This window comes from Acromyrmex echinatior, chromosome 17 (assembly GCF_024713525.1).
Source record: "Acromyrmex echinatior isolate Ae372 chromosome 17, ASM2471352v2, whole genome shotgun sequence".
In the NCBI taxonomy this organism is placed as follows: Eukaryota; Metazoa; Arthropoda; class Insecta; order Hymenoptera; family Formicidae; genus Acromyrmex; species Acromyrmex echinatior.
The window spans coordinates 6,221,513-6,248,967 of NC_141868.1; the positions used below are offsets into that span (position 1 = coordinate 6,221,513).

Genomic DNA, 27,455 nt, shown 5'->3' on the forward strand with positions numbered 1-27,455 from the left:
TTGATGCTTACAAGCGTTGTGAGCGACAAAGCGAACGCACCCTAGCATGAGAATATGACCTTGGCGCCGTTTCCATTCATCACATTACACACGTACATCGGCGCGCCAACAGTATTCCGTGTTCGTTTGATCCTCTCGGCTGATTTGCGCGACTAGTTCTACGACAAAACATCAACAAATGATGACAATGACGTAACCGGATGTCATCGATCTATTCTGCTTAATTTACTCGATGCCGCGACACAGTGTATTTCCGTCGCGTTCATGTATGTACACAGATCAGCGACGAGAAGAAGACCGGTAAACAGAACATACACCAGGAATCCGGCTCTGACAGGTCGACGGACAACTGGGCAGGTCGGGATCGTACGCTTCCGGAGTGCGCCAGACGGCACACACTGCTCGGGGATGACGTAACTCGACGGGAAGAGACACGCTTGAGGAACCCAAGGTTTCAAGGTTATGTCCGTCGTAGGCATCGTGAGACGGTAGCGAACGCTCGTCGTCGCCGTCGCGACGAGTTCCTGTGAAAGACGTTGTCGTCGTCGTCTCGTTATTTCATCTGCTCTCGGCCATATACATGTTTACACGTATCGTCCATACTGATTATTACGTGTTCTGATGAGATTAAGGTAAGTACGCGTCACTTCTCGGCGTGACATTGTTGCGTTATACAACGTAATTATTAGTAATTATGTTCGTGTAAAGTGAAAATAAAGAGCTTTTTGTCTAATAAGTTATGTTGTAGAACTACATTAAGGTGACCAACTGTTTTAAATTAGGAAGGACAAACTTAACTTTGTTCTACTTTATACTTTGCTAAATTTTGTCTTAAATTAAGGACATGATTATGAATTGTTTCTGTTTTAAGTATGAAAATAATAAGTATGAAATAAATTTTCAATTAACATTTTAAAAATTTTGACTTTTTTAATTTAAAAATTCAGATATATTCATAAAATACATTTAGCAGAAAAATGAAAAGAAAAATGTGATCTCTGTGTAACTCGGTACAACCACATATTACAAACTTTGCCAATTTGACAGGAGTGATTTTTTTTTTATAAGAATATAGAGGATCTTTTATTTGAATGTATTATATATAAATACATTATTTCAACATCAGATTTGGAAATAATTGACATAAATAGATTCTCTTAGTTGATTTATTTATACAGTTTTGTTTCTATGTATTATAACTTATTGTATATTACTAGAATATTTATGATTTCATTGGTCATACATATATACCTAGTAAATTTTTTCACTTCTGTAATTTTTACCTTGTTTTAAGATATACAATCGACTCTCTGTAATTAGAGATTACTTTTTTATGGACACCTGAGATTTTTATTAGATTTAATTTTTATTTGTGCTACATTCATATATTATAGTAGCTTCCCATTTACAAAATCCCCTAAATGGGATAATTCTTATTTGTGATGTCATAATTTGAATGCACATTCCTTTTCATTCCAACAAATATGATTCAACAGAGTTTTTACCTATAATATGCAAAAGTTTGAGACACATTGGACTTTACTGAATCTTGTTAACTCACATTAAATAAAAATGGGATTTATAAACCTATATTGTCATGCAATAACTTTGTCACCAGAATAAACAAGTAATGACATCATTGTATGAGTATAAAATACTCACATAACTTTAGACTTAGTCATCACTTGTGTGAAAATAGAAAGCAATTTGTATCAAACTGATATAGCTGTTATTAAATGTGAAATGGAAATTACAAGTAATAATGTCCAAGAAAAAAACACGTTGCAATATAAAATTTTGACAAACTGATTTCGAGTTTTGAATCCATCAATTGATACTAGTAGGATTTTAATTTTAGAACAGTATGGAATAATCTCCAAGACTACCTATACTCATTCAATTGTGTTACTGATGTAAGAAACTCTATTTGTTGTGATATTTAACTGGCAATTAAATTATAGTTTGGCAAAAATGTGATACAATTGTATTATACATATATTTATTTGCATATATCAATATGTTATCTTTGTTCTAATGATAAGATAAATTTAAGCTGACTGAATGTACATGATGCGTCAGAGTGTAAATTCTAGTTAGAGAGATAAATTCTGGTTCGAGGAACAGATAAAGCTTTGTCAAAGAAAAGTGGTACAATTCAATGAAACAAAATTTTAATCCTATTTTGAGATATACAATTGTGGTAACCCTTTATTGAGTGGAAGGTACTGAAGGGTACCAAACAGGAAAAAATTAAATTAAACTTGAACTTCGAAATTAGATTAAAATCTTATTTTGTAGAATTGTATTACGTTTGAAACTATGCCACCTTATCCTATAAATTTTTATCAGTTGCTTACTAGTTTTTACAAAAGTAAGTTTGTTTTGAATTATAATGTGGATTATCTGTTATAGTATGAATTAAAATATAATTTTTTAAATCATTAGCTGAAGTATTGGATTGAAACAAAAATTCGTAGTGCTACTTCTTTGTATCATGTTGACATTTAAAAAAAAATTGGCAAATATATTATTTGATATAAGAAAGTCCTCTTACATCATGATTGAATCTAATAAAAATCTCAGTTTTGTGTGTGTGTGTGTGTGTGTGTGTGTGTGTGTGTGTGTGTGTGTGTGTGTGTGTGTGTGTGTGTGTGTGTGTGCATAAAAGTATTTTTTTCTTAAGTTACAGTTTCTGTAGTAATAAGTATAACTTATTAAACATAAATGTCTGTCTTTATTTTAAAAGCCGTATGATAGTGTCGCAACACAGAGGAATTACAGAATTTGATTGAGAAAAAACGAGAAAAAAACCGGTAACAAAATGGTCTTCGAATCTATTATTGCGGAGCTCCTTAACAAGGTGATCGGCGAGTACATTGAGAATTTGGATTATACGCAGCTTAAAATCAGTCTCTGGGGAGGTAAGAATGCGTGCAATGTGATTTTATTACTCGATAACAATTATGTATTGTAAAAAAAAACTTTTGCTTTCAGGCGATCTTGTGTTAAATGATTTGTTGATAAAAGAGTCTGCGTTAGATGTGTTGGACCTTCCAGTGAGATTAGAATATGGTCGCTTAGGTACAAAAATTACATATAATAATTAAATCTTAATAATATACAAAATGACTATTAAGATTTATATGATATATAATAACATAAAAATTATTATTTTACAATAAAATCTTTTCAGGAAAATTGATATTGAAAATCCCGTTCAAAGATATGTGGAACGGTCAGATTGATGCGATAGTCGAGGAACTGTTTATATTGGTAGTGCCTACAAGTCAAGTTTCATACAATGAAGATAAAGAGACGAAAGCGCAGTTGGAAGCGAAACGAGCGGAACTCGCGAGAGTAGAAAAAAGGAAGCAATTAGCAGAGATAAAATGTAATTAGATACTTATATTTTTTAAATAAATTAATAAAAAGAAGTCTGGAATTTTATGATCGTATGATAATAAAATTATAAAAATAAAATTTTTATAATTATTTATTCAATTTAACATTGCTGTTCTTAATCTATTTTAAATATTTGTAATTTTTATAAAAATTATCTGAGATTATAGAAATGTGTGTGTGTGTGGTATGTGTGTGTGTGTGTGTGTGTGTGTGTGGTGTGTGTGTGTGTGTGCATGTGCGTGTAGAGATGTCTCCAATATTTAATTTTAATTTTTCTTTTTTTAACCAAGATTTAAAAATTTTTTAACTCGTATAGCGCATGAAAAACTGGACGACTCGATGGTCGAGAAATTAGTCGCTCGCATGATCAAGAACATTCATGTGGAGATCAAGAGAATTCACGTGCGGTACGAAGACCATGTTACCTTTAAAGATCATCCATTTTCTTTTGGCTTTACGCTAAATACCTTCGTTCTCGAGAGTTGTACAGACTCCTGGGAGATCACTGGCAATTTGAAGGACATGTATGTCATTCCACAAATCTTCAAATTGTGCAATCTGGATGGATTGGCTGCCTATCTCAATACAAGCATGGAACAATACAGCAAGAACTCGCAGTCCTTGTATACCAATCTCTTTTGTAGCGGTATTGCAACCATGGACTATACTCCAACAGGTTACCAATATCTGTTAGGACCGATCAATGTCAAATCTAAACTCAGGCTTAATCCCAAGCCCGAGTCTGACGATAGTAATTATACTATCCCAAAGGTAACTTACACTTATTAATCTGGCAAGGAAAGATTCCACTATAACAGTTTGTTAAAATAAGTGAATTTTTTTTTAAACTATTGATATCTCTGGGTAAACTTTTTTAAGGATAAAAGGCATTCTTATTATATGAAAAATTTGTATATAATAGAATAGAAAAAAAACAGCCTTTTTTATGTCAATCATTTTCCACTTCAAAATAAATTCTTTTTTAATTAGATAGTTTATATTGGTACTATTTCTATTTCTAAAAAAATATTATAAGAGTTATTCAGTTAGTTTTCTAAGTTATTCTGAACGCTGGACGTAGTTAACATTGTTATTTTTTTGTATTCAAAGAATATCTCTTTATATTCTAAAAAAGTTTATTCATCATCGGGAAATCAATCTGGTTAATAATATAATATAATATAAAATAACATAATTCATTTGACACCCGCAATATTATCGTGTCTCCTGATAATTTTCTTAAAAAAAAATGATTAAAAATATTTATTTTTAGAACTGTTACAGTTTTCAGATTTTCAAACTAGATTGAATCATTTCATATTTTGCTTCTCTTTTCGCAGGTATGGTTAGATCTAGAGATGCAAAAATTACGGATTGGTTTAACGAAGCATCAGTATCAAACCTTGGTGCGGTTGGGAGAGGGTTTGGATCAGGCACGGAAAGCCGCACCATATCGAAAATATCGACCGAATTTGACATCGTATCGCGGTTACTACAAGGAGTGGTGGCGTTTCGCGTATACCTGCGTCCTCGAGGAAACCGTGCGACGGTGTCATCGCAACTGGAACTGGGATCACATGAAGCTTCACCGCGATACTTGCCGCGCCTATGCCAAGACCTATCAGACTAAACTGACAACGAAGAAGCTAGTAAAAGAGATCGAGGAACGATTGACAGACTATGAAAAGAAACTGGACATCTTCAACTTAGTGATTATCCGACAGCAGATCGAGATGGAAGTTGAGAGACTGGCAAAGCGGGAGAAAACTCTGAAGGCGAAGCAAGGTTGGTTCGGTTTCCTGTGGACCAGTTCGCACGTCGAGCAGACGAAGGAGCTCAACTCTGCTGCGGCCATCATGCGCAGGTTTATTGCTGAACATTTTAATAAATCAAGTTTTCAGAAAATTTTGGCATACATTTAGAGGTTTTTATATACTTCAATTATCCTGTAAAATTTGTCTTTAACGAATTGTGATCGACGTAATTAAATTCGAAGTAATTTTATCTAGCTCGTATTAACAATAATAAAATAAGATAATAGACAAAAGGATGTTTCTTTAAATAATAATCAATTTCTTTAAATAATAATAACTATATTCGTGTTACTAAATATATTTTGCAATCGTTTATATTGGCTTTATTTTCGTCTTAGCTTATTATTTTTAACGAACATAACGTTTAGCATATTAATAATGATAATATTTAGGTTCGAGGAGGCGATGACGCCACAGGAGAAGGAGAAACTCTATCGGGCGATTGACTATCAGGAGAACTCCGCGCCCGCGTATTATCCAGAAACATACGAGATGATCGACACACGTTTCCTTTTACATGGTCTGCAAATTTCTCTATTGGACACGGACAAGGAGCATCCGTGTGTCTTGGACCTGCAGCTACATGGCGTACGAGCTGGCTTCAAGTCACGACCATCCGCGAACGCGATCCTTGTCACTGCCTCTATTAGTGACATGAAATTACTGGGTGCAACACAAAATGATCGAATGCCCTCGCTCTTTATCCCAGAACATAGTAGCTCTGACTGCGCTTTGGTGTCAGTCTCGTACGAGAAGAATCCGCTCGACAAGCTGTGCGGTGACCGTGTAATCGTCAAATCCCGATCCGTCGATATCATCTATGACGCGCAAACTATTAAAGAGCTAGTCGACATGTTTAAGGTATTCTTTTTAATCTTCGAATGCACAATGCATTCGTAGAAAATGGAAAAATTTCTTGAACACTAATTAAAAAATTTTTTTTTTAATTTTATCTTATGATTTTTTTTCTTATTTTCTGCAAACTGTTCATTTAATATAGATGAATATTTTTCAGGTACAAGACTCTTCCACGCTGAGTCAACTGCAAACAGCCGCGGCAGAACAGTTGGAAGGCCTAAAGGAAATGTCAGCACTCGGATTGGAGTATGCTATAGAAAAACATTCAGTATTGGATATACAAGTGGATATGCAGGCATCGCAACTTATCATACCGCATGGTGGTCTCTATGAAGACTCGAAAGCATTGATCGTTGTGAACCTAGGTAGTCTAAAGATGCATTCTTTGGAGAAGGGCAAGAGTGACTTGGTTGGCGTTAGCGTTAGACAATTGGTTAGCATGGGCAAGAGCGAGGAGGAAGTATTGTTGCATCTAAGAGAGCACAGCTACGAAAAATTTGTTTTGAAGATAGTTAACTTTCAGGTAATAATAGTTCTAATTTACAATTAGTTGTGATAAACAATAAGTGACATCCAGAGTGATAAGAATAAATGAATAATAATTAATAGATAAAACTTCTGTGAAATAATTTCTAATCCAAAATAATTATATTATTTTATATATAATATTATTTTTTATAATAAATAGTTATTTTCTTAAAATTTATTGCATTAGGTATTGGTCTCGTTACCGAATGAAGAATGGCGATCAGCCTTGACAAATACCGAGAGTTCTCTGACGTTACTCCATCCAACTACATTGGAAATTCAGTTCCACAAGTGCCTAGTGACGGACGATCCTTTGTTACCGAAGTTACGGCTCCTCGGTCACCTACCTTCAGTTACAGTGAACATAACGGATGTTCGACTGCTTCAGGCGCTCTCAATCGCGCAGAGCATTTCTTTACCTGAGGAGGAAAATCCCGGAGAGTTGCACCATATCTCTCTCTCCAAGTCCATCTCGCAGTTATCACTGAAGGAACTGGGCACTACAATATCTAATATCGCTGATAAAAGAAAGCAGCAGCAAGCAACAGCCAATGCACCAATGAAGCAGACTACTGACTTGGAGATGAAATTCGAGATGAAGGAGTTTACGCTGTCACTTTCTAGACAACGAGATGATGTCACGATGCCCTCGGAATTTATCAGGTTTGAAACGAATGCTTCGTGTTTTTATTTTAATTACCTTATAATGAAATTTTTTATAGACACCTGATGAAAATTTTTCTGAGAATTGCTTATATAATTTGTCATAATTTTTATATAAATTTTAGAACTTTTTAGAATTTCTAAATAATTTTATAATTTTTTTCTGAGAAAATTCTCAGATTTTTTTATATAAATTGAAATAGTTTTCAAAATGAATTTACATCTTTTTAAAATTTTTTCACCTAAGTAAATTCTGAAAAATTTTGACATTTCTTAGAGATTCCTCATTCTCTAATTTTTGATGAAGTCTTACAAAATCTGAAAAGATTAAGTTTAAGATATATTTTAGAAATCGTTTAGAATGAAAAATTTTAGAATATATCAGAATTATTATGTATATAAAAAATTATCACATATATAAAAAATTTTAAGAAAAACTGTAGGCTGACTTTCTTGTAGATAACTTTCTTCTTATTTCTAAAAAGTGTTCTAAATGTATGAAAATTTTATATATAGATAAATAATTTAAAATGCATGATGTAAGTGGTTCAAATAATAAATTAATAAAATATATCAAGAAGGGCTACAAACTAAGTGAAAGCACTAAAATGTAAGTGTTAAGCAAAATATATATTAGTAAACAAATTAAAAAAAAATAAATAGAAATGAATATATTATATAACAAACGGCATTTTGACTCCGATCGGATCATTATCAGTGTTAGACGTGTAAAAACTTTCAATAAATTAATAGTATAAACATATTTGAAATAGCAACGGCCTATAACTAAAAATTACAAACTACGAAAACTGTTTTAATTGTACTGACTTCAGCCGGATGTACAAAAAGGTAGTAAAATTACCTATTATAGTTATCGCAACAGTATTAAAAATATTGCTATTGTATCCAATAGAGATCATCTTTGTAATTGTACTTTGCAAAATGGTACAGAGAAACGTATAAATAAAGTATAAAATAAGGAACGTTTGTTAATAAAAGACTCATAAAAAAATCATTAGTATAAACACTTTCAAAATATTTTCAATACTAAGTATTAATAACATCAGTCAGAATATTATCGGTTATATAAAAATTTGAGATTCAAAAAGCAATTAATCTATTAAAATAATATAAAATATGAAAAAATAATTCGTTGAGCTCATATAAAAAAGGAAAAAATCTTAAAATAAACATCTTAAAATTAGTTCCAATATTACAATAAATAAAATGGTATCAGTCAGAATGTAAAAATATTGTGGTAGAACAAAAGGTTTAAAACTCAAAATACAAACAGTGTGTCGATATATGTACAGCAATAAGATAAATAAGCAATTTGCGATGGAGCCTTGACATCCAAACCTGTAATGAGAAAAACTGATAAGAAGTAAGAGGCACAAAGAAGGAGATACGAAATAAAGGAGAAAGGGTAATAAGAGGAAAGAAAAAGAACAGGAAACTAAGAAGGAGAAAGAGACTGAATAATAGGAAGATAAGATTTAATAGAGATTCAGTATCGTTTTGCTTATTTAAACTCTGTTTTTGGTTCTTTATATGAACCATTTCCGATATCAAGCGTTTATTATAGGAAGATTCTTTATCAAGATTTCTCACTTTATCTCAATCAAATTCATTGTTACAATCCACTCGATGGTTTGTAATGACTAATGGCGATCCCGTTTTTTTCCTTATATCAGACATATATTCTTGTAATCTGGTTTTTAGCTTCCTCTTGGTTTGCCCAACGTAGCTAGCATTACAATCTCCACAAAATATTTTGTAGACAACTTTCTGGTCTAGAGAAAAAGTCGAGCTGATCTTTGCTTCTTTTTATGTCGTTTTTTTAAGGTATTCGGAATGGAATAAGCGAAATTATAGTTCATTTTCCAAACAACTGGCTTAAAACTTTCAGAAATAAACTTGACATAAGGGATAGTAAAAAACTGTTTAGTACGAATATTCTTGTTAAGAACGTGAGAATTTTTGTGTACTGTTGTTCCTATAAATTTGGTAATTCAATCTATTATTGATAGTGGAGAAGATGAAATGAAGTGGATAACAATTTTGTAAAAATATATTGATAATATCAATAAGATTTTTTTCCTAGAAAACAGGATGAGACAACAATATAACTCTGTCTACCGCACCTATGACAATACCTCTTTTATGATATAATGGATGATGAGAGTGGAAGTTAAGAAATCTTCCGAGCAAGTCGGTTTTTTATATCTACCAAAAATAATTGAGTTAATGTCAACAATAATGGTGGTATCTAAAAAATTAAATCTATCATTGATCCCAATTTCCGTGGTGAATTGTAAAGCTGCTTTCTAAAGCAGAAGACTCAAGATCTTGTAATACTATTTCAGCTATTACAGGGGACAATGGAGACTCCATTTGAGATACCAAAAATTTGTTTATAGAATACATTATTAAAAGAAAAAACAGTTAAATTCAAGATAAAGCGTATGGCTATAAAAAATTTGTCTAAAGATGTAATAGTATTCATAGATATATGACTCCATCTCCTCACGATGCTCTCAGATACCAATTCTATGCGAACATTTGTAAATAGCGAAATCATATCTAAAAATGCCAAAGTATAGCCAGGATCAAAAAACATTCCGTTTAGCTTGTCCACCAAATGAAAGCTGTTTTTCACCTGACCACGTCTTTTAGGAATACTATTATGGATAATATTATGTAGAAATAGGGAAAATAGTAAAGTGGACTGTTTATCGAAGAAACAATAACCCAATAACGGACCAGACTTATGTATTTTAGGCCATAGGAGAATTGCCATCTGTAGTCAATAATCTTTGATATACTGAGTCTTCTATGTAGCCCTTGTTTTTCCATCTCACCAATATATTATGTAGGTCGTTGGAATCAATTTCTTATCTATTCTATTCTTCTCTATTCTAAAGTATGTGTGTGTCAGTGTCTGAAAATATTTCTTCCATTTTTTGAACATAATCGGTCCTATCCAAAACTACGGTTACATTTCTCTTATCAGCACGTGTGACTAGCAAATTATTATCTTTAATGAATTTATTAAAGATTCTAATCATGATGATATCTGCTTATCTATCGAATTATAAGAAGGAAACTGTTAAGAAAATTTATTAAGAATTGAAACTGAATTGTTTCTGGTGAAATTAACAATATTCTTAGGACGATCATAAATGTTATTTTCTACGTTTTTTATGAACTTCAAGTTCTTTCTATGTTATATTTACTAATAGGTAGATCGAAGCTTATAATTTTTAGTTATAGCCGTTGCTGTTTCAAATATGTTTATACTATTAATTTATTGAAAGTTTTTACATGTCTAACATTGATAATGACCCGATCGAAGTCGAAACGCCGTTTGTTATATATTCATTTCTATGTTTGTTATATATTTATTTTTGTTTTAATTTGTTTTAGCGCTTACTAACATATTTTGGTTAGCACTTACATTTTTGTGTTTTCACTTGGTTTGTAGCTCTTTTTAATATATATTTACTTAATAAATAATTTAATTTGTATGAAAATTCTGAGAAATTTTTAGCAAGAACTTTAACGAGTTTCTGAATTTACTCGTTCTCTTCAGATTCCAAGTGCTGCAGCTAGAGGCAGAAATGTTACAACGTACGTACGATCAAGAGGTGCAGTTGAGACTGGGTGGCGTGCAGATGCGGCAACTGTACGAGAATCAAGAAATCTTCATGGTCAATACGCCGATGTCGGCCGGCGGAGATGAGTATTTGATCATCGTGCGATATGTAAATGTAAACAAGCGCTCGCCAGAGTTTATTACGCGTCACGGTTCTGTCGTGAAACTGCTTCGACTGGAATTTACCTCACTGGACACATTGTTACATCAAGAAGCTCTTATCGAGCTGCTGCGATTTAGCACGTATATTCAGGACCAAATGAATTCGCTCGAAAATATTCAGAAGAAGGAAACCGAACGTTTTCGACCGACCCGTTTAACTTCTATTCAGGAAGAAACTTCTGGTTTTCTCAAAGAACAGTTACAGAAACAAAGATTGAGACCCACCGGACGACGTAAAAAACGAACCGTTGAGTGCATCGATCTAAAAGTAAACGCCAAGATTGGCTCGATCAATCTGAAGATTTCTAGCGCCACCCGAGACATTACCGCGTTCTATATTAAAGGCATCAGCGCCAGTTTTCTCAGCAAGTCTTCGTATTTGCAAGTGAATGCTGATCTGACCTCTATCAGTATTAAAGATCTGAATCCTGTTTCTATGTACAAGGATATAGTGACTGTGGAGGGTACTGAGTCTCTGCAGGTAGGTGCTTTTATATTTATTTTACATTTTCAGTTATTTCTTTAATCGGCATTCGCAGCTCCAGTGGGCTTAGATATTTTTTTCAGAATTACGTTGCGAAAAATTGTTTGTAACAAATGCTTTTCACAATGTCAATTTTAAATTACATAATTTTATTTTGTAATTGGATTTTGGAAATGAAAAATGAAAAAAATCGATCAATTATATTAAACAAAAATACATTAATTTAAAGTAAATTATAAGTAATTATCCGCAAAATTAGAAAATTTGAGAGCGAACATAAATTAAGATTAAAAGTAATTGTCGTCTTTTATTTTCATATCAGATCCAAGTGGTAATGTATAACATCGAGAAATGGGAAAAGGACAAGAACAACATGTCTGTTAAAGTGTTGATGGGTTGTCATCGTATCGTCTTTTTGAATGCATTCGTCACCAGAGTTATGAATTTCCTAAACAACTTTCAAATGGCGCAGAAAGCTATCAAAGACGCATCGACGGCGGCAGCAGAAGCCGCGAAGACCAACATCAAGGATGTTCAACAAAGTGCCTCACGCATCGAGCTAAATGTTAGGATTAATGCACCCGTTGTATATGTGCCGATGAGTTCCAAGAACGAGCATAGCTTAATGCTAGACATGGGCAATCTTATGGTACAGAATAAGTTTATTTTGAATTGATTTTGAATAGATCAATTTAGCTCCAATTGAAGAATTTAGAAATTTCGTAGAATTAAATATACACACACACACACACATACACACACGCGCGCGCGCGCGCGCGCGCGCGTGTATTACAAATGTATCATATCAATTTTATATGGAATCAATTTCGATAAATGACAATTACATTAGACTGATTCATAATGTTATTTTTACAAGACATAAGTTATAATTATTGTGTGAACATAATAATTTTTTAACTAATGTTTCATGTTTTAGAGTAAAAGATTATCATTTTTTAATATTTGAGAAATGAAAAATATAAATTTAATTTAAATATTATATGATTTATATAAAATTTATATATATCTAAATATAACTTATATAAAAAAAATAATAAATACGCTCCTATAAAATTCTATGCGAACAGGTACATAACGTCTTCAAAAAATTGGATATAATGAACGAGGAAATCGATGAGTATCCTGTGGTCGATGAAATGAAAATCGAGCTGCAGAACTTGAAATTATCTCGAGTTCGACTGAACACAAAACAATTCACCAGCGAGAACGAGGTGCTGCTGCTGGAACCAGTAACGTTTACGCTACTAATGAAACGAAATCTTTCTACCGCCTGGTTTACTTCTATTCCGGACATCGATATGTTTGGCAGATTGAACAAGATCAATCTACTATTGAGTAAAGAGGATTACATTACGGTTTTGAAAGTGCTGGAGCAGAATCTGGGCGAGACTGTCGAGGACTCGAAGTCCGTGCAAGCTATGCCACCCGCCATGAAATCCGAATACAATGGAGAACTTGAGGTGAATAATCGTTGTGATAATATACAATAATTATAAAATAATTACACTGTGACAAAGTTTCTATTTCTCGACACCTGAATGATGATTTTCATATATTATTTTTAATAAAAGATTTTATATCATTATATTAATTATTTTTTTGTATATTACAAAAATTAGTTGAATTTTTTATAATTATTGCATTATATAAAAAATTTAAAATAATGTTTCTAAAAATTGAAGGGTGGTAGAATTTTTTCAAAAGCATATTCTTTAATGTAAAAAAATCTTGCGAGAAATATCCCTTGTTGAAAAACCGAAAAGTTGAAAATTTGTTGCACTGTGTTATTGACTAATATATATATTTGACATTTGCTGTATTAAGATTCAACCGGTCTACAAGTACGAGATCGACGCATCGCAAGAAATATTGATTGAGACACAGGAACGACACGCTCACACATCCGTGAAGTTTGAGTTCATTATGGATAGTCTGGTGATCAATCTTTTCACCGGCGGTTCTAAGCTATTGCAGTCGCAGACGTCACCAATGCACTTGCCCGAGCATGGATTGGCCCGTTTCAGTCTCACACACTTTGCCCTGAAAGGCCGTGTGTTCGCAGACGGTTTACTGGCTACGTCGATTCTTCTAATGAACTGCACGCTAGATGACATGCGGCAGAATAGAGAGGGCTCGCTGGTGCGAATCATGGAAAGGACCAGCAACGTACCGTTGTCAGGGCCAAGCGAGGATCATCTCAATAAAGAACATGCCAGGAGTATGTTGGACGTGACAGTGCGCCAAAGCCTCAACGACACGTTCGCCGACGTGCGAGTGTTCTCTTTCAGCATCATCGTCTCCCTCGATTATCTCATGAAAATCAAGGACTTCTTCGATGTGGATGAACTGAACAAGACAGTTAGTACTTCCTCTTCAAAAAATGAATTAGTGGCACCAAAGAAAAAGCCGGCACAGCAGCAGTTGGCCACCTCGACACTCAAAATGTTAACTGTGAATCTGCACGTGGAAAAGCCAGATATTATCTTACTCGAAGACATGGACGATATCAATTCGAATTGCATAGTACTGAATACAGAATTGTTGCTGAAGGTGCGTATTATGGGAGAGCACCAGGTGATCTCGGGTTCCATTAAAGATTTCTCACTACTGGCGGGGATATATAATCCTGCGAAGAGGGCTGACTGGATCTATCAGGTATAGCACACATATACATAATATTCTATATAATACATATTTATGTATAAAAAAGTTTAACGGTAATTTAGAAGATAAAAAAATTAAAGATAAAAAATTATTTTAACAAGAAGTAGACATGTTTGGAAAAAATAATTCAGATAAAATAAAAAATTTTTATTTAAACTATAAGATTGTGTTGTTTAATATTAAAGTGTTTTATATGTATACAACATTCAATTTTCTTCAGAAAATATAAATTTCCAATTCCAGTCACTTTTTACAGAGACACTTGTTATACTTTAATGATTAATTGAAATATATTAATTTAAATAGTTAAATCGTCAAATAAATTTACAGAATTATTTAATCTTATATTTTTGATATTTATAAATAGATTCTTTTTAAATTATTGTTAAATCAAAGCCATCTTAAAGTAACTTATCCTAACATCTATTTTATGTTAATTGTTATTATTGTTAATTATTATCATAGGTTTTGAGGCCATGCAGCATTAGTGTAGCCGGTTCCACGCCAGAGGGAAAAGGGCTCCATTTAGAAGTCCGTTGCACGGATATACACATGTCTGTTTCGCCAGGTAATTTACGAATTTCATGCTGATAGTTAATACCTAATAAAATAAAATGTAACAATGTTCAGGTGTGATCGAAATATTGAGTAAAGCCATTCTCACGGTGACAAGGAAGGAAGAAGAGGATAAGGAAGTCATTAAATCTGAGCCTAATTATGAGGGATTGTGGATCGTTACACCTTTCGAAGAGAATGATTATTGGTTTTTAAAGACAGGTTAATAATAAGTTGATAATGATAATTCGATAATTATTCGTTGTACAAAAAAAATCTTATTTTTTATTTGTTAAACTGTCGGATCAATTTATTTTAGAAGTTGCGATGGAAGCACTCGAAGAGTTTACGTATCCAGATGATGAGATTGCAGCACCTTATAAGCCCGAATTGGCCATTGTCTCGGCGCCGACGATTTTGTTCACTCTGGAGGCGGGTGTCGGCAACAAAACTTTGCCAATGTTACTGCTTCATGTGGGTTTCCAAAGCAACATTAACGATTGGAGTACAAAATCTGTAAGTTATTTATGAATCGTTTTTGTATTATTTTTTTTTATTTATATTGAGGAATCAATTTTGATGAATTATTTTTTATGTCTGAACAAGTAATGCAATCATTACTTGTTCAGAAATAAAAAATAATACTATTTCTTATAAGACTTTTTATACTCAAAAAGAATATTTTTTGAAAAATTTCATACCCTTCAATTTTTAGAATCTCTGCTTGTTTTATTGTTTAATATTCTAACATCATTTTTTACGTCTTTTCTCCATTCGTTATTTTTCTCAGAATTTTTGGATGATAGAACTTTTTTAACCTTATATGCTTTTCTAACAATTAAAAATATATAAGAATCACTATTCAGGTGTAGAGAAATCTTGTTCCTTAATTATTTATCTGATTCCTTATCATTATTGTCACTATTATTATTATTATTATTCTCCCCTTATGAGTATTACGGTTTACGTAACTTGTGCTCGCAGATGAGCATGGACTGCACGATGTCGGTGATCATGTCGTATTATAACAGTCGTCTTGCGTTGTGGGAACCATTGATCGAGCCAACAGAAAACTCCACTAATGGTAAACGTGTCTCAACGCCGTGGGAATTGAAAACGAAGGTAACTTTAGCATTCTTCCTATTATCTTTAATAAATATTTAGTTGATTGATATTAATTCGTTTGTTTTAGGTTCAATTTAATGACATAATGCTAGATTCTAGAGGCGCTAGCGCGGTCAGCCCTAGCTCGGAGAGTGAAATCGAAGAATTACACCAATCTACCAAGATGTCTATCGACATTACGTCTTTTGTAAGCAAAGTTTATCGGGATATAAATATTAAATAAATAAATAAATATATATATATATATATTAAATATCAAATAAATATATATTGATTATATATGTGGATTATAGATATTTTTTGTTTTGTCTTAAATGATACAAAATTTTCTGTGAATTTTAATGAGATTTATCGCAGCTAGCGCAATATTACTGCGAAATTATATGCCAAAAGAATGTAGGATCTCTCTTTTGTTTGAAATAGGATAATCTGGAGATAACTGTCACAAAGACATGTTTAGACGTACTGAAACAATTGGGCCAATCGTTTTCCTCGGCTATGGAAGCCAACGGGAAAGGACCCACCAAAAAAGTGGCACCGTATGTGCTGAAAAATGAGACTGGCCTAGCGATAATACTCGATCTAGAGCACAGTTTCTTCAAGGTCATTATAATAAAGAATCTTACTTTTTCACTTGTCTACTCAATGTAATTTTATGAATTAACATTTAATGATAAAATGATAATTTTATTAATATGAAAACCGAATATAAAAATATGCCTTTACAGATTTTTGATGATGGCTCGAGAATAAAAGACCATAGCGATTCGTATATGGAAGTAATCCTCGAAACTGGTGCATCGATACAGCTTGCACCTAAGACGTCCAAGCTGCTTGACATGCGTCTGATTGAGCAGTTGAAAGTGGAGACCGTGAAAGACAGAGAAGACAGTAAATTCTCCATATCTGTAAGTCATTATATTATCAAAATGTAAAACTATAGATTCATGATTCTTTGATATATCTGGAGTCAATCTATTGATGAAAATGTCGAAAATAGTCGATGACAAGCGGTTGAAAGTGACTTTCAGATTACAAATAATAAAAAAACATTAAACAGATTAACAATCTGTTTTTAATATATCATGTATGATATATTATTGATGAATTTTAAATTAATAAAATAAATATTAGACTATTTTATCATTATTAATATAATTAACATAGTGCGATAATTTAATAGTTTAAAGGCATTCAAAGCAAATTGGCGATACCTGTGTTGAGAGCAGATAAGAGATTCTTCTCTTTAAAGCATCGGAAGGATGGTTCCGAAGAATGGGGTATTGTGTCAGATATTATTGTGGAAGAAGGTAGCACGATCGTCACTCTGAGAAGCATTCTTCAGGTAAATAGAGGAGAACGAATCATATTTTATCAGTAATAATTAGCTCCTTTTATGTTATAGGTCCACAATCACTTCGCGCAGCCGATATCTGTTTATTATATGACAAAGCGTGGAAACGAAGTGGAGTGCGTGGGCACAGTAGCACCGGATGAGAAACTTAATTTACCTCTGGATGCCGTGTACACCCCGACCAACATTTATTGGCTGTTTTTCAGCGTCAATGGGTAAGTTCGCATTGTTTTATGTTAACAATATTATTTTCTTGATTATTGTTTAACATCATTTAATGTAACTATGAAAATAAAATAACAAAAAATAAAATAATAAAAAATTTTTAAACATATATGTATAATATATATATTGTAAATGTAGGTGACTTCGGATAATAGGTCCGAAATGTAAGTGGATTCCATGATTGAATTTAACAAAAGTGCATGCTGTCCCAAATCACCTGCATTTGCAGTATTCTTTCTTAAAAGTATAATATATAATACATTACAATTATAGATATATAACATATATTTTTATAAAATATAGATGACGAAAAACTTTGACATATAACATTTTTAATGGTCATATTTAATGTACTTTAGATATATGGTGTCAGTCGAACCATTTGTCTGGAAGGATCTGCAGAAAACTGTTTCCATGACGAAATTATTGAAATGCGAATCGCGATCTAAGCAAGATTCTACAGAACCATTTTATATACAGGTGTCTTTCTTGCATATGTATTTCTTGCTTTACGCAGTTTCATTCGCTTAATAAAGTTAACAAATTCTTAGTAATAAAGAATAGAGGAATACAGAATATTCGTTTATGCAGGCTGTGGGAGAGATCGAGCAGGTGTATTTTGAGAATACCACTCGTCATACCATGGCTAGTACCGTCTACAATGTACATCTATACCCGTCTGTGTATCTGAAAAACTTCCTACCGATCGACATCATCATCTGTTTGCCTGGCACAGTTCAGGAAAACTTGCTCGAAGCAAGTGCCTCTATACAACTTCCTACGATTGATCTAACCAAGTCAAGCATAATAATTAAGGTAGAACATCAATTAATAAAAATTTAATAATTAAATATTATTAATAATTATAATTATTAATTATTACCTTTTATAAAACATAACATTTGCCATTTATTTATTTAAATCGATTGATGGTGTTATAGTTACCCAATTATCTGGAGAAGGATTGGTCATGCAGAGGTGAAATCATGGCGGATCCACCAGAATTCGCGGTTTGGTCGTTTGAGTCTTTCGATAGCGCGCAAAAAGTGATTCTGGATCTTGGAATGCACACGTCTTACAAACATGGTTCGATTATCATGGCGCTGTATTGTCCCTTCTGGATGCTGAACAAGACTGGTTTAATGCTGTCCTATAGAGTATGTGTTTGCAACGATAGTTTCGTCGCTTTTGGTAACTTTGCCTCTGTGTACAGTTTGCAATTGATTATTATCTCTACATTTGTCAAAGAATCTCGAAAGTTCTCTAAGATTTTCAAGTCTCAACCACATTTTACAGAGAGCCCCTTTTTGCATCAGCTATATATTGTTCTTTATTGATACGCATTCTTCTTATGTCAAATAATACTCTTGTATTAACGTCTGCTTCCTCGCTCGATCTTCAGCCTTTCTTGTGTCCTTATTAGTGTATCGCAAGACTAACCAGCATTGCATCTTGCCTGATTAGTTTTGTATTCAACATGCTCCATTATTTTACAGAAATCAAGTAAGGTTGGCAAAGAGCACTCGAGTCCGATAAAGGTAGAGATTTCCTGTTATCGTGCTGCATTATTGTGCTTCTCATAAATAGCCATCTTGTATATTATTAGCAAAATTATTATTATATTATTAGAAAAAGCTTTCAGAATTTTTTAATTCTATACTATTATTCTACACTATTATTGCATGGAAAGAATGATTTTGCTGAAGTATTTAAATATTTAGCTAGATGTAGATCTAAAAATAATTTTGTTAAACTATGTCAAAATAATCATGTAAGACGCTCAAACAGATTGCTAGAATATCGAAATTTTTTGCAGCATTACTCACGCTTAAGTTTTCTGTACAATTATTTTGATGATCCAACAGTTATTTTCCAATTTGTATCTATCTAATTTATTTAAAATTTTTTAATACTTTAAGAAAATTGTTCTTTTTGACTTGTTAATAATTATAATGACTTCTAGAACAATTATCATATATCACTTAATTGTCAAATCAAATTTTTTTGTTGAATAGACGTCGATATTCATCGCTTTATTCGTGAAAATGTATGTGCAAACATCTTTCAGAAATTCGTTTCTGCTATGAAACCCCATCGGCAACGCGCACAGTACAGGAAGAGGAAAAATCGCGCGGTGACACATCGCTTTATTTCAATACTATCGCTGTTTCTCGTGTTCGCTTGTGTCCGCAAGACTTAATCATTGTCAAATAACAATCGTCTAATGCCACCGGAACTGAAACTGTGTTAGATTGTTAGTCGATCAATGTGTCGATTTTTACAATTGCATTTTATCAAATATACATAAATTAATAGTAATTAGAGCTAACATCATTATGCATAACTGTGCTTTATTGCACACGCTACTTATTTTCTGTTTCCTTTACTTAACCCTCTCTATTCTTAATTTATTTATTTTCTATTTCTTTTAATAGTTATATTTTTAAATATGCCAATCTTTCAGTCCTCGATTATTTTCTCATTTTTAGATACTAGACGTAAAACATTCTGATTGCAATGCAAAATCGACAAAGTTTGTATAACAAGCTAATATTATGGAGGTGTTAGTTACTTGTTCTTAACTGCATGATGTTTCGAAGGTATTTTTGAACGTCGAGATTAATTTATATCGATTGCTATTTCCAGACAACAGATGATTTCTTGAATATCTTGTATCATCCAGAGCATTTCAAGGGACCTATTCTATTCTCGTTCCGCTCCAAAGCTTTCTTTGGCAAGAAGAAAGCCATGATCAGAGTGGAAGACGGAGAGTGGTCCGACAAATTCTCCATCGATGTCGCGGGTAGCGAGGGTGTGGTGGCCTGTAAATACAATGGAATGATATATCAGGTTCTTATGTCGTTAATTTTTATTCTTTTTTTTTGTTTACATTAAAACGCATCTTAACTAATTAATAATAATATAATGTATTTAAGATAAAAAAATAGAGAGTAAGATAAGAAATAAATATAAATAATAAAGCTCTAGTTTTTCTTACAGATCGGAGTACACAATCAGCTGACATACAACTCGTTGACCAAGCAGATCACGTTTACTCCGTACTACATACTTATCAATAATGCAGATTTCCTTATAGAATGCCAGGAGGGTGACCGACCAGCTGATCCGATGATCAAAGTATGTTAGATATAAGAAATTATATTACTATAGAAATCTTTTAGTGAAATATTGCACTACAATATCATTGCTATATGCCAAGGTGCCTCCTAATGAATGCGCGGCTCTGTGGCCTCGAACCGAACATGATAACAAAACTCTGAAAGCTAAAGTCGCAAGTCAACCTGAGAAAACCGCGGCGTTTATTTATACCGACAGTCACACAACTCTGCTGAAATTGGACAATAAGGTAATGAAGCATAGTAACAAAGGGTAATAATTAAATATATTACACATAATTTATTTATGTACTGCGAAGCACAATTAATTAGAATAAATAATGAAATATTTGTGTTTTATACCTCTAACAAAAATTTTTCACCATAGTACGGAGGAATCAATGTAGACGTCCAAATCAACGAGGGCGGCGTTTACATCTCCATGTCAGCTTACGTCCCAGGCAACGCGCCAGCTATGATTATCAACCATACGCCGCATACTATTAATCTATGGGAAAAAGGTTCTCTCAACGTCAGGTAAATTGGGAATACGCCGGCGAGATCAATAATTCTGGATAAGTCAGCTGTTTTTTTTTCTTAAACAATCACCTGAGGATTTTTGTACTAATTAATTAAAATTATTATTATTATTAACAATATTAATCTCGAGTTAAGCAGAAAGGCTTGCGGGGAATCACCCTGTATATTTATTCGACATAAACTGATTGCACGTTTGTACGTTGACAGATCCGTGCAGTCATACAATAGAATGTTTTATACCTGGGAAAATCCGGCAGGATCACGAAAACTGATGTGGGAAGATAACAATGACAAGGAAATCGAGGATAATCTTCGCAAAGTAAACGGAATAGATGATCAAAAGCAAGGGAAATGTTCATAAAAACGAATAATGAACACCATCCTCATTTCTTTTCCAGGATAATCTTGGCACCTTCCAACTATCGGAAATAGACGAGAAACTGTTTTATGTTTCGTTCCTAGACGGTACTCAGAGAGTACTGCTGTTTACTGCAAATTTGAAGATTGCTGAAGATTGTCAACTGGCTGGTGATCTAGAAATAATTGATCAAGAAATCACGTTGAACATTCACGGCATTGGATTTTCTCTCGTGAATAACATCACCAAGTCCGAATTGTTGTACATGTGCATCGCCAGGTAAGACTGCAGTATGCAATATTAAATTTAATTTTATTAAAATTTTATTATTAGGTGTTGGAATTAATTCGTAGCGTTTTTAATGAAAGAATGTTATTTATTTCACATGAGCATTAAAAAATACATTAATGAAAGTACTTCCCATCACTTGTAAAACGCTACGAATTAATTCCAACACCTAATAAAATTAATTTTATTTACATATAACTTAATAATTTTTTAAAATTAAAATTAAATTTTTAATATAATTTTGCTTTTATAATTTTATACATAATTATAATTTTTACAATAATTGACAAATATAAATTTAATATTATTTAACGAAATGATAATTATTATATATACTCTCTTCGTATAATTGTGTTACCATGTAAACTTAATGAAATTCTATATTATTATCCAGCTCAGGGATCATATGGGAGACGCGTAAGTCCATCGGCGGTCGATGGCGAGCGTTAAGTGCTAAGGAAGTCAACGCTATCGAAGAGGGATATCAACGATACATTAGGGAATTGCAAATCGGCAAAATGGATGCGGACTATCGGATAATGTTGGACCCAAAACTAATGGTAAAACAAAAAGTTTTCTCTTGAAATTTTTAAGGCTTGGATCTAATTTAATTTCTGGACCATAAGAAGCGTCTATAGTTACTTAATTTTTTTAATCATTTTTCATTGTTCCTAGGTGGATTATCTGAATATGGAAATGCTAAGGCCGCATCGTAGATACATGAGACGCACCTTTCAGACTGGGCTTTGGCTGCAATATCGTACCTCAGCACATCAAGTACAGCTACATGCAAAGATCAACAAACTTCAGATTGACAATCAATTGTCAGAATGCGTCTTTCCAGTTATATTAGCTCCAGTGCCACTGCCAAAGAGCGTCACGCAGAGTACAGGTATTATTTATTATCCTTCAGATGCGAAAAACATCTTTTATTGCATCTCCTGTAGTATGCATTTCAATTTTAATTCTCAAGTATAGATATAGATTGTACCTGAGAGAAAATTTTAGACAGTTAATAAATCAGTACGATTGGTACTATGAGATTCTAAATTGTAAGTAAAAAAAACTTTGAATCTTCTACCGATCAAAAGTTTAGTTACATCTGTACTTCAAACAAGATTTTTTTTAGAAATCTGGTTTGTAAAATACTATAAGATTGAAGGTTAATCATCGTATGATGAAATGTAATTTCTCAATTTTTTTAAGAATTATGTATCTATTTTTCTATTTTTTTCCTATTTTTTGTTTATTTCTGTAGTCATGAAACCTTTTGCGGAGCTAAGTATGGTCAAACGCCTATTGGAGCACAGCTCTGTGCAACAATTCCGATACTTCAAAGTTCTCATACAAGAATTTCATATCAAGGTGGATATTGTCTTCATAAACGCGATAATGGGCTTACTTGAGGCGAATGAGGTCAACGACACGGAAGAGGTGAGACGCGAGATATTGCGTCTTATTTAGATCGTTCTGTAACATATAGATGATCTTGTTCGTTTGTTTTAGAGTGCTTTATTCTGTAAAGACATGAAACTAGTCGATGAACCATTAATGTACCACGTCAATTTGATCACCACGGCCGAACAGAAGAACTTTTTCGATCTACTGCACTTTTCGCCTCTCAAGGTGTGTCACGTTTCAATATATGGATACAAAAATGTAAATGCAAACGTTATCTGACAGTTAAATCTTTATCTCCTTTTTCTTTTTTTATTCACAGATACACATCAGTTTTTCAATGACCGGAAGCGGAGGAGGGCCCTCCGCGTTGCCGCAAGTATTGAATGTGCTTTTGCAAGGAATTGGAGTGACGCTGACAGATATTAACGACATTGTGTTCAAGTAAGGCCTTTAATTAATAATTACAACTTACAATTAGTACAATTAAAGATATTTAAAATTACAATTAAAGATATTTAATTACAATTAAAGTTATTTAAAAGCGTACTAGAATTTCTGAACTTTGTAGTCTTCGTATTGTACAAATTCTGAGACTATAAGATTATAAGTATTCTTTCTTTTATTGATACAGATTGGCATACTTTGAGAGAAATTACGTGTTCATGACGCATAAGCAGCTCGTCTCCGAGGCGAGCACTCATTACGCGGGTCAGGCAATTAAACAAGCCTACGTACTCGTGCTAGGACTCGATGTGATCGGTAATCCATATGGACTTGTGATCGGAACTATGAAGGGTATCGAAGATCTGTTCTACGAACCCTTCCAAGGAGCCATACAGGGCCCAGGAGAGTTTGCGGAGGGCCTGTTCCTCGGAGTGCGCAGCATGTTAGGCCATACCGTCGGCGGAATGGCAGGCGCTGTATCGAAGATTACAGGAGCAATGGGTATGCATCTTCCTCTTTACATTTTGTCTTTTAAATTTTGCTCGACTAAAAAATTGTATTTTTACACTCGCAAAAGATAGTATTACGCAAGAACTTTACATTATACTTAATTGTCGTAATTTTTAGCATTTGACAATTTTATACTTTAACTTAAAATATTACAATATTTATAAATTTTGTTACTTACGTTTTTGCAGGCAAAGGTATAGCTGCTCTAACTTTTGACAAAGATTATCAGCGAAAGAGACAAGAACAGCTCACTAAACAGCCCGCCAACTTACAAGAAGGTCTTGCACGAAGCGGAAAGGGTTTAGTAATGGTAAGATTGCGAATTAATTATTCTGTTAATTATTTAATTTAATATATTTACGAATTTCTTTATGTCATTTGATAGGGTGTAGTCGATGGTGTGACTGGTGTGGTAATGAAACCTTTATCAGGAGCGAAAGAGGAAGGAGTAGAAGGATTCTTCAAAGGGTTTGGAAAGGGTGTTGTTGGACTTGTCACTAGGCCTACTGCTGGTGTTATTGATTTTGCAAGTGGTTCCTTTGGAGCAGTTAGACGGTATGACTTGTTAATTATGCAAAATCAATCTTAATTAATGAATAAGACAATTAATTAATGTTTGGAATTGTTCAGAAATTGATTGTTAATGTATACAATAGTAGATTACTTTAATAGGAGATTATCTTTAATGTATTTATTTCAGAGCTACTGAATTAAATGAGGAAGCAAAGAGAGTACGATCGCCCAGATTTCTGCAACCGGATAGTCTCGTTAGGCCATATATAAAAGATGAAGCCGAAGGCAACAAAATATTGATAGTAAGAGTTTTATTCTTCTAAGAGTTCTTAATATTTTTATCTTCAAAATTATTAAATAAATTTTTAAATGGTCTATTCTTCGTAGATGCATTCTATTATAATAGTACATTTTTATACAAAATACGTATCATTAATTTGTATAGGATTATATTATAAATATTATAAATAAATGAATAAAAGAAAATTAAGATACTCCATAAAGAAATATTTTTTATAATAAAAATTAATATTTTTGTAAAAAAATTATATAGAATTAAGTTTTATTATCTTATATGTATGAATATTCTTGTTATACACAACAAAGTTTATAATTTATTTACACATATTTAGACATATGCAGAAGGTTTTCCATATAAGATTTCTTTTTCATATAGGAACTAGAAAAGGGGAAATATGCGCATACGGACGTTTATGTCTATCATGTGTTCATCAATAAAGACGTGCTTTTACTCACCGACAAAAGATTATCGTACCTTGAACGTAGTGATTTGTTCGGTGGTTGGCGGGTTAGTGTTTATTACATTAATCAATTGATTTTGTTCATTAGTGTTTATTACATTAATCAATTGATTTTGCTCAAAATAAAAGAACTAATATATCTATGTTTTTATCTTTTTTTTTTTTTTCAGGTTGATTGGAGTCACACTTGGAACGAACTTAGCGAATCGGCAAAAGTCGTAGAGAAAGGTGTACAGATTTTTATTAAGGATACTAGTAAGAAAAAGAAACTCGGCCTATTCGGCAATACATCTCAATCAAAAATACTTTTAATAACAGATTTTAATATTAAACAGGTATGTACTTTGATACATAATTTCACGAAAGTATTTTTTATGAAATGTTATATTATTTTTCGTTATATGTTGATGTATATTTTATTACTTCATGAGTCATTATCTTTTCCATAGTTATTGTGCAGTAAAATACAGGAACAAATTAATCAATCCGGAGCATAACGCGCAAATGTGAAAAAGAAACACTCGAGCAATTTCGAGTTATATCAGAAAAGAAAACAGGCGAATGAGAAGGCAAATTAAGTTTCTTTACTTCCGGAACGCTTCGCGAAAGAATTCGCACAATTTTTATGCACGTTTTCTACAGACTATTCTTCTATTTATAAGACTGATACTGCGTGATCGCAACAATCAGATAAAAGGACATTACTTATATAGTGTACGAAGAAACTGAAAGGACGTAAACAGAGACGTAAAAATATAAAAGTATCAAAAACTGAAAGGACGTACGGGACGTACTTTTTTACTTTATTTATCACGCAATTGTTCAGAACTTTTATGTTATCAATATTATTACCGAGTGAACAACGTTAGATTGGCACAAAAGATTCGTCACAATCTATCAAATAAAACTGAGAAAATGAAATTACATAACTTTAAAATTATTTTTATCTTGATTAAGATTTTATATATATATATATTTTTTAATTGATCGATCTCTTAAAAAGATTTAAATCAATTCTTATTAACTTTATGAAACTTTATAGGAACTTTATAGAAAAAAATCTTTTGTGCCAAGATAATAGTTAAATGTAGAAATATCGCAAAAAAGAGTAATGTTTTTTTAAATTTGTATTTATAGAGTATCGCTTCGACACGATTAGCGAATCGTTTTAGTCATGCAAGAATTACCATTTCCACTGTATTGTTAAGAGCTAGATTTACTATGATCACGAAGCGGAATCGATTAATCGGGCGAGATTCGAAAGTAATTTTAAGACAACAGTAAATTGTACAAATTGAAGTGAACTGAATTGATAAGAAAAAAAACTGAATCTCATTTTGATGAAAATGAAATTAAATTATAACAGAACAATAAAATTATTTCTACATATTTGTTGAAATATTATGCAGATTTTTTATGAGAATTTGGTAAACTGATATTGTTTTTATATTTATAGGAAGTTAGTTTACCACGCAACGCTAACTTGCCGCATTGTTAATCATTGTAACGCGAACGTTATCATTAAGTGATACGTATGTTAATTGATAAAATAATGATACGCTTAATTATCTTCCTGCTAACGATATCCAATAAAAATATTGAGGGATTTGCTATAAACAGTATCTTCTATAGACGCATTGTTAAAATGTAATAAATTTTATTATTGAGCTTTAACGCCTAAACGATTGTGCATCGGTGATATTTCTACCTCGTTTTATTCTTCTTAACACTAGTTAGTAATTATATAGAATTGTAACTAATAAAAAAAAATTTAACGAAATTATTTAAATATATAGTAATTAACGTGATCAATCCTTGTAATTAATTTTTTTTCACTCGACTTGGAAAGTTTCAGAATCAAAGCGAAAGCATTCAGTACTAACTTAATTCGTGCGACGCAACTTATTATTACTTATACATATTTATTACTTAATATACACTGTGCTTATTATGTAATTAATTTATCTATATTGTTCTGTTGCATTATTTAATAAAATTATACATATTTTCTGTA

The 27,455-nt window shown here is 32.5% G+C and overlaps 1 protein-coding gene across 3 annotated transcripts; it reads left to right on the forward strand.

The window, feature by feature from the left end:
• Positions 1–67: 67 nt before the first annotated feature.
• Positions 68–27,455, forward strand: Vps13 (vacuolar protein sorting 13C). Of its 3 annotated transcripts, XM_011054821.2 has the most exons (45): positions 68–632; positions 2,747–2,921; positions 2,995–3,081; positions 3,194–3,391; positions 3,719–4,173; positions 4,743–5,266; positions 5,609–6,077; positions 6,232–6,597; positions 6,790–7,265; positions 10,858–11,563; positions 11,889–12,215; positions 12,655–13,047; positions 13,412–14,242; positions 14,717–14,819; positions 14,882–15,028; positions 15,126–15,322; positions 15,791–15,928; positions 15,999–16,118; positions 16,355–16,534; positions 16,660–16,839; positions 17,115–17,276; positions 17,337–17,500; positions 17,870–17,990; positions 18,102–18,326; positions 18,452–18,667; positions 19,007–19,048; positions 19,579–19,644; positions 20,157–20,360; positions 20,511–20,648; positions 20,731–20,877; positions 21,015–21,163; positions 21,374–21,485; positions 21,565–21,803; positions 22,207–22,372; positions 22,488–22,704; positions 23,071–23,246; positions 23,319–23,438; positions 23,533–23,654; positions 23,845–24,158; positions 24,356–24,477; positions 24,553–24,722; positions 24,868–24,982; positions 25,357–25,488; positions 25,612–25,776; positions 25,891–27,455. In XM_011054821.2, the coding sequence occupies exons 2-45, from the start codon at positions 2,822–2,824 to the stop codon at positions 25,936–25,938; spliced, it is 9,849 nt and encodes a 3,282-aa protein (XP_011053123.2). In that variant the 5' UTR covers positions 68–632; positions 2,747–2,821; the 3' UTR covers positions 25,939–27,455. The 3 variants fall into 3 exon arrangements, with proteins under 3 accessions (XP_011053123.2, XP_011053125.2, XP_011053126.2); XM_011054823.2 differs by lacking the exon at positions 19,579–19,644; XM_011054824.2 differs by lacking the exons at positions 19,007–19,048; positions 19,579–19,644 and having other exon boundaries at positions 69–632.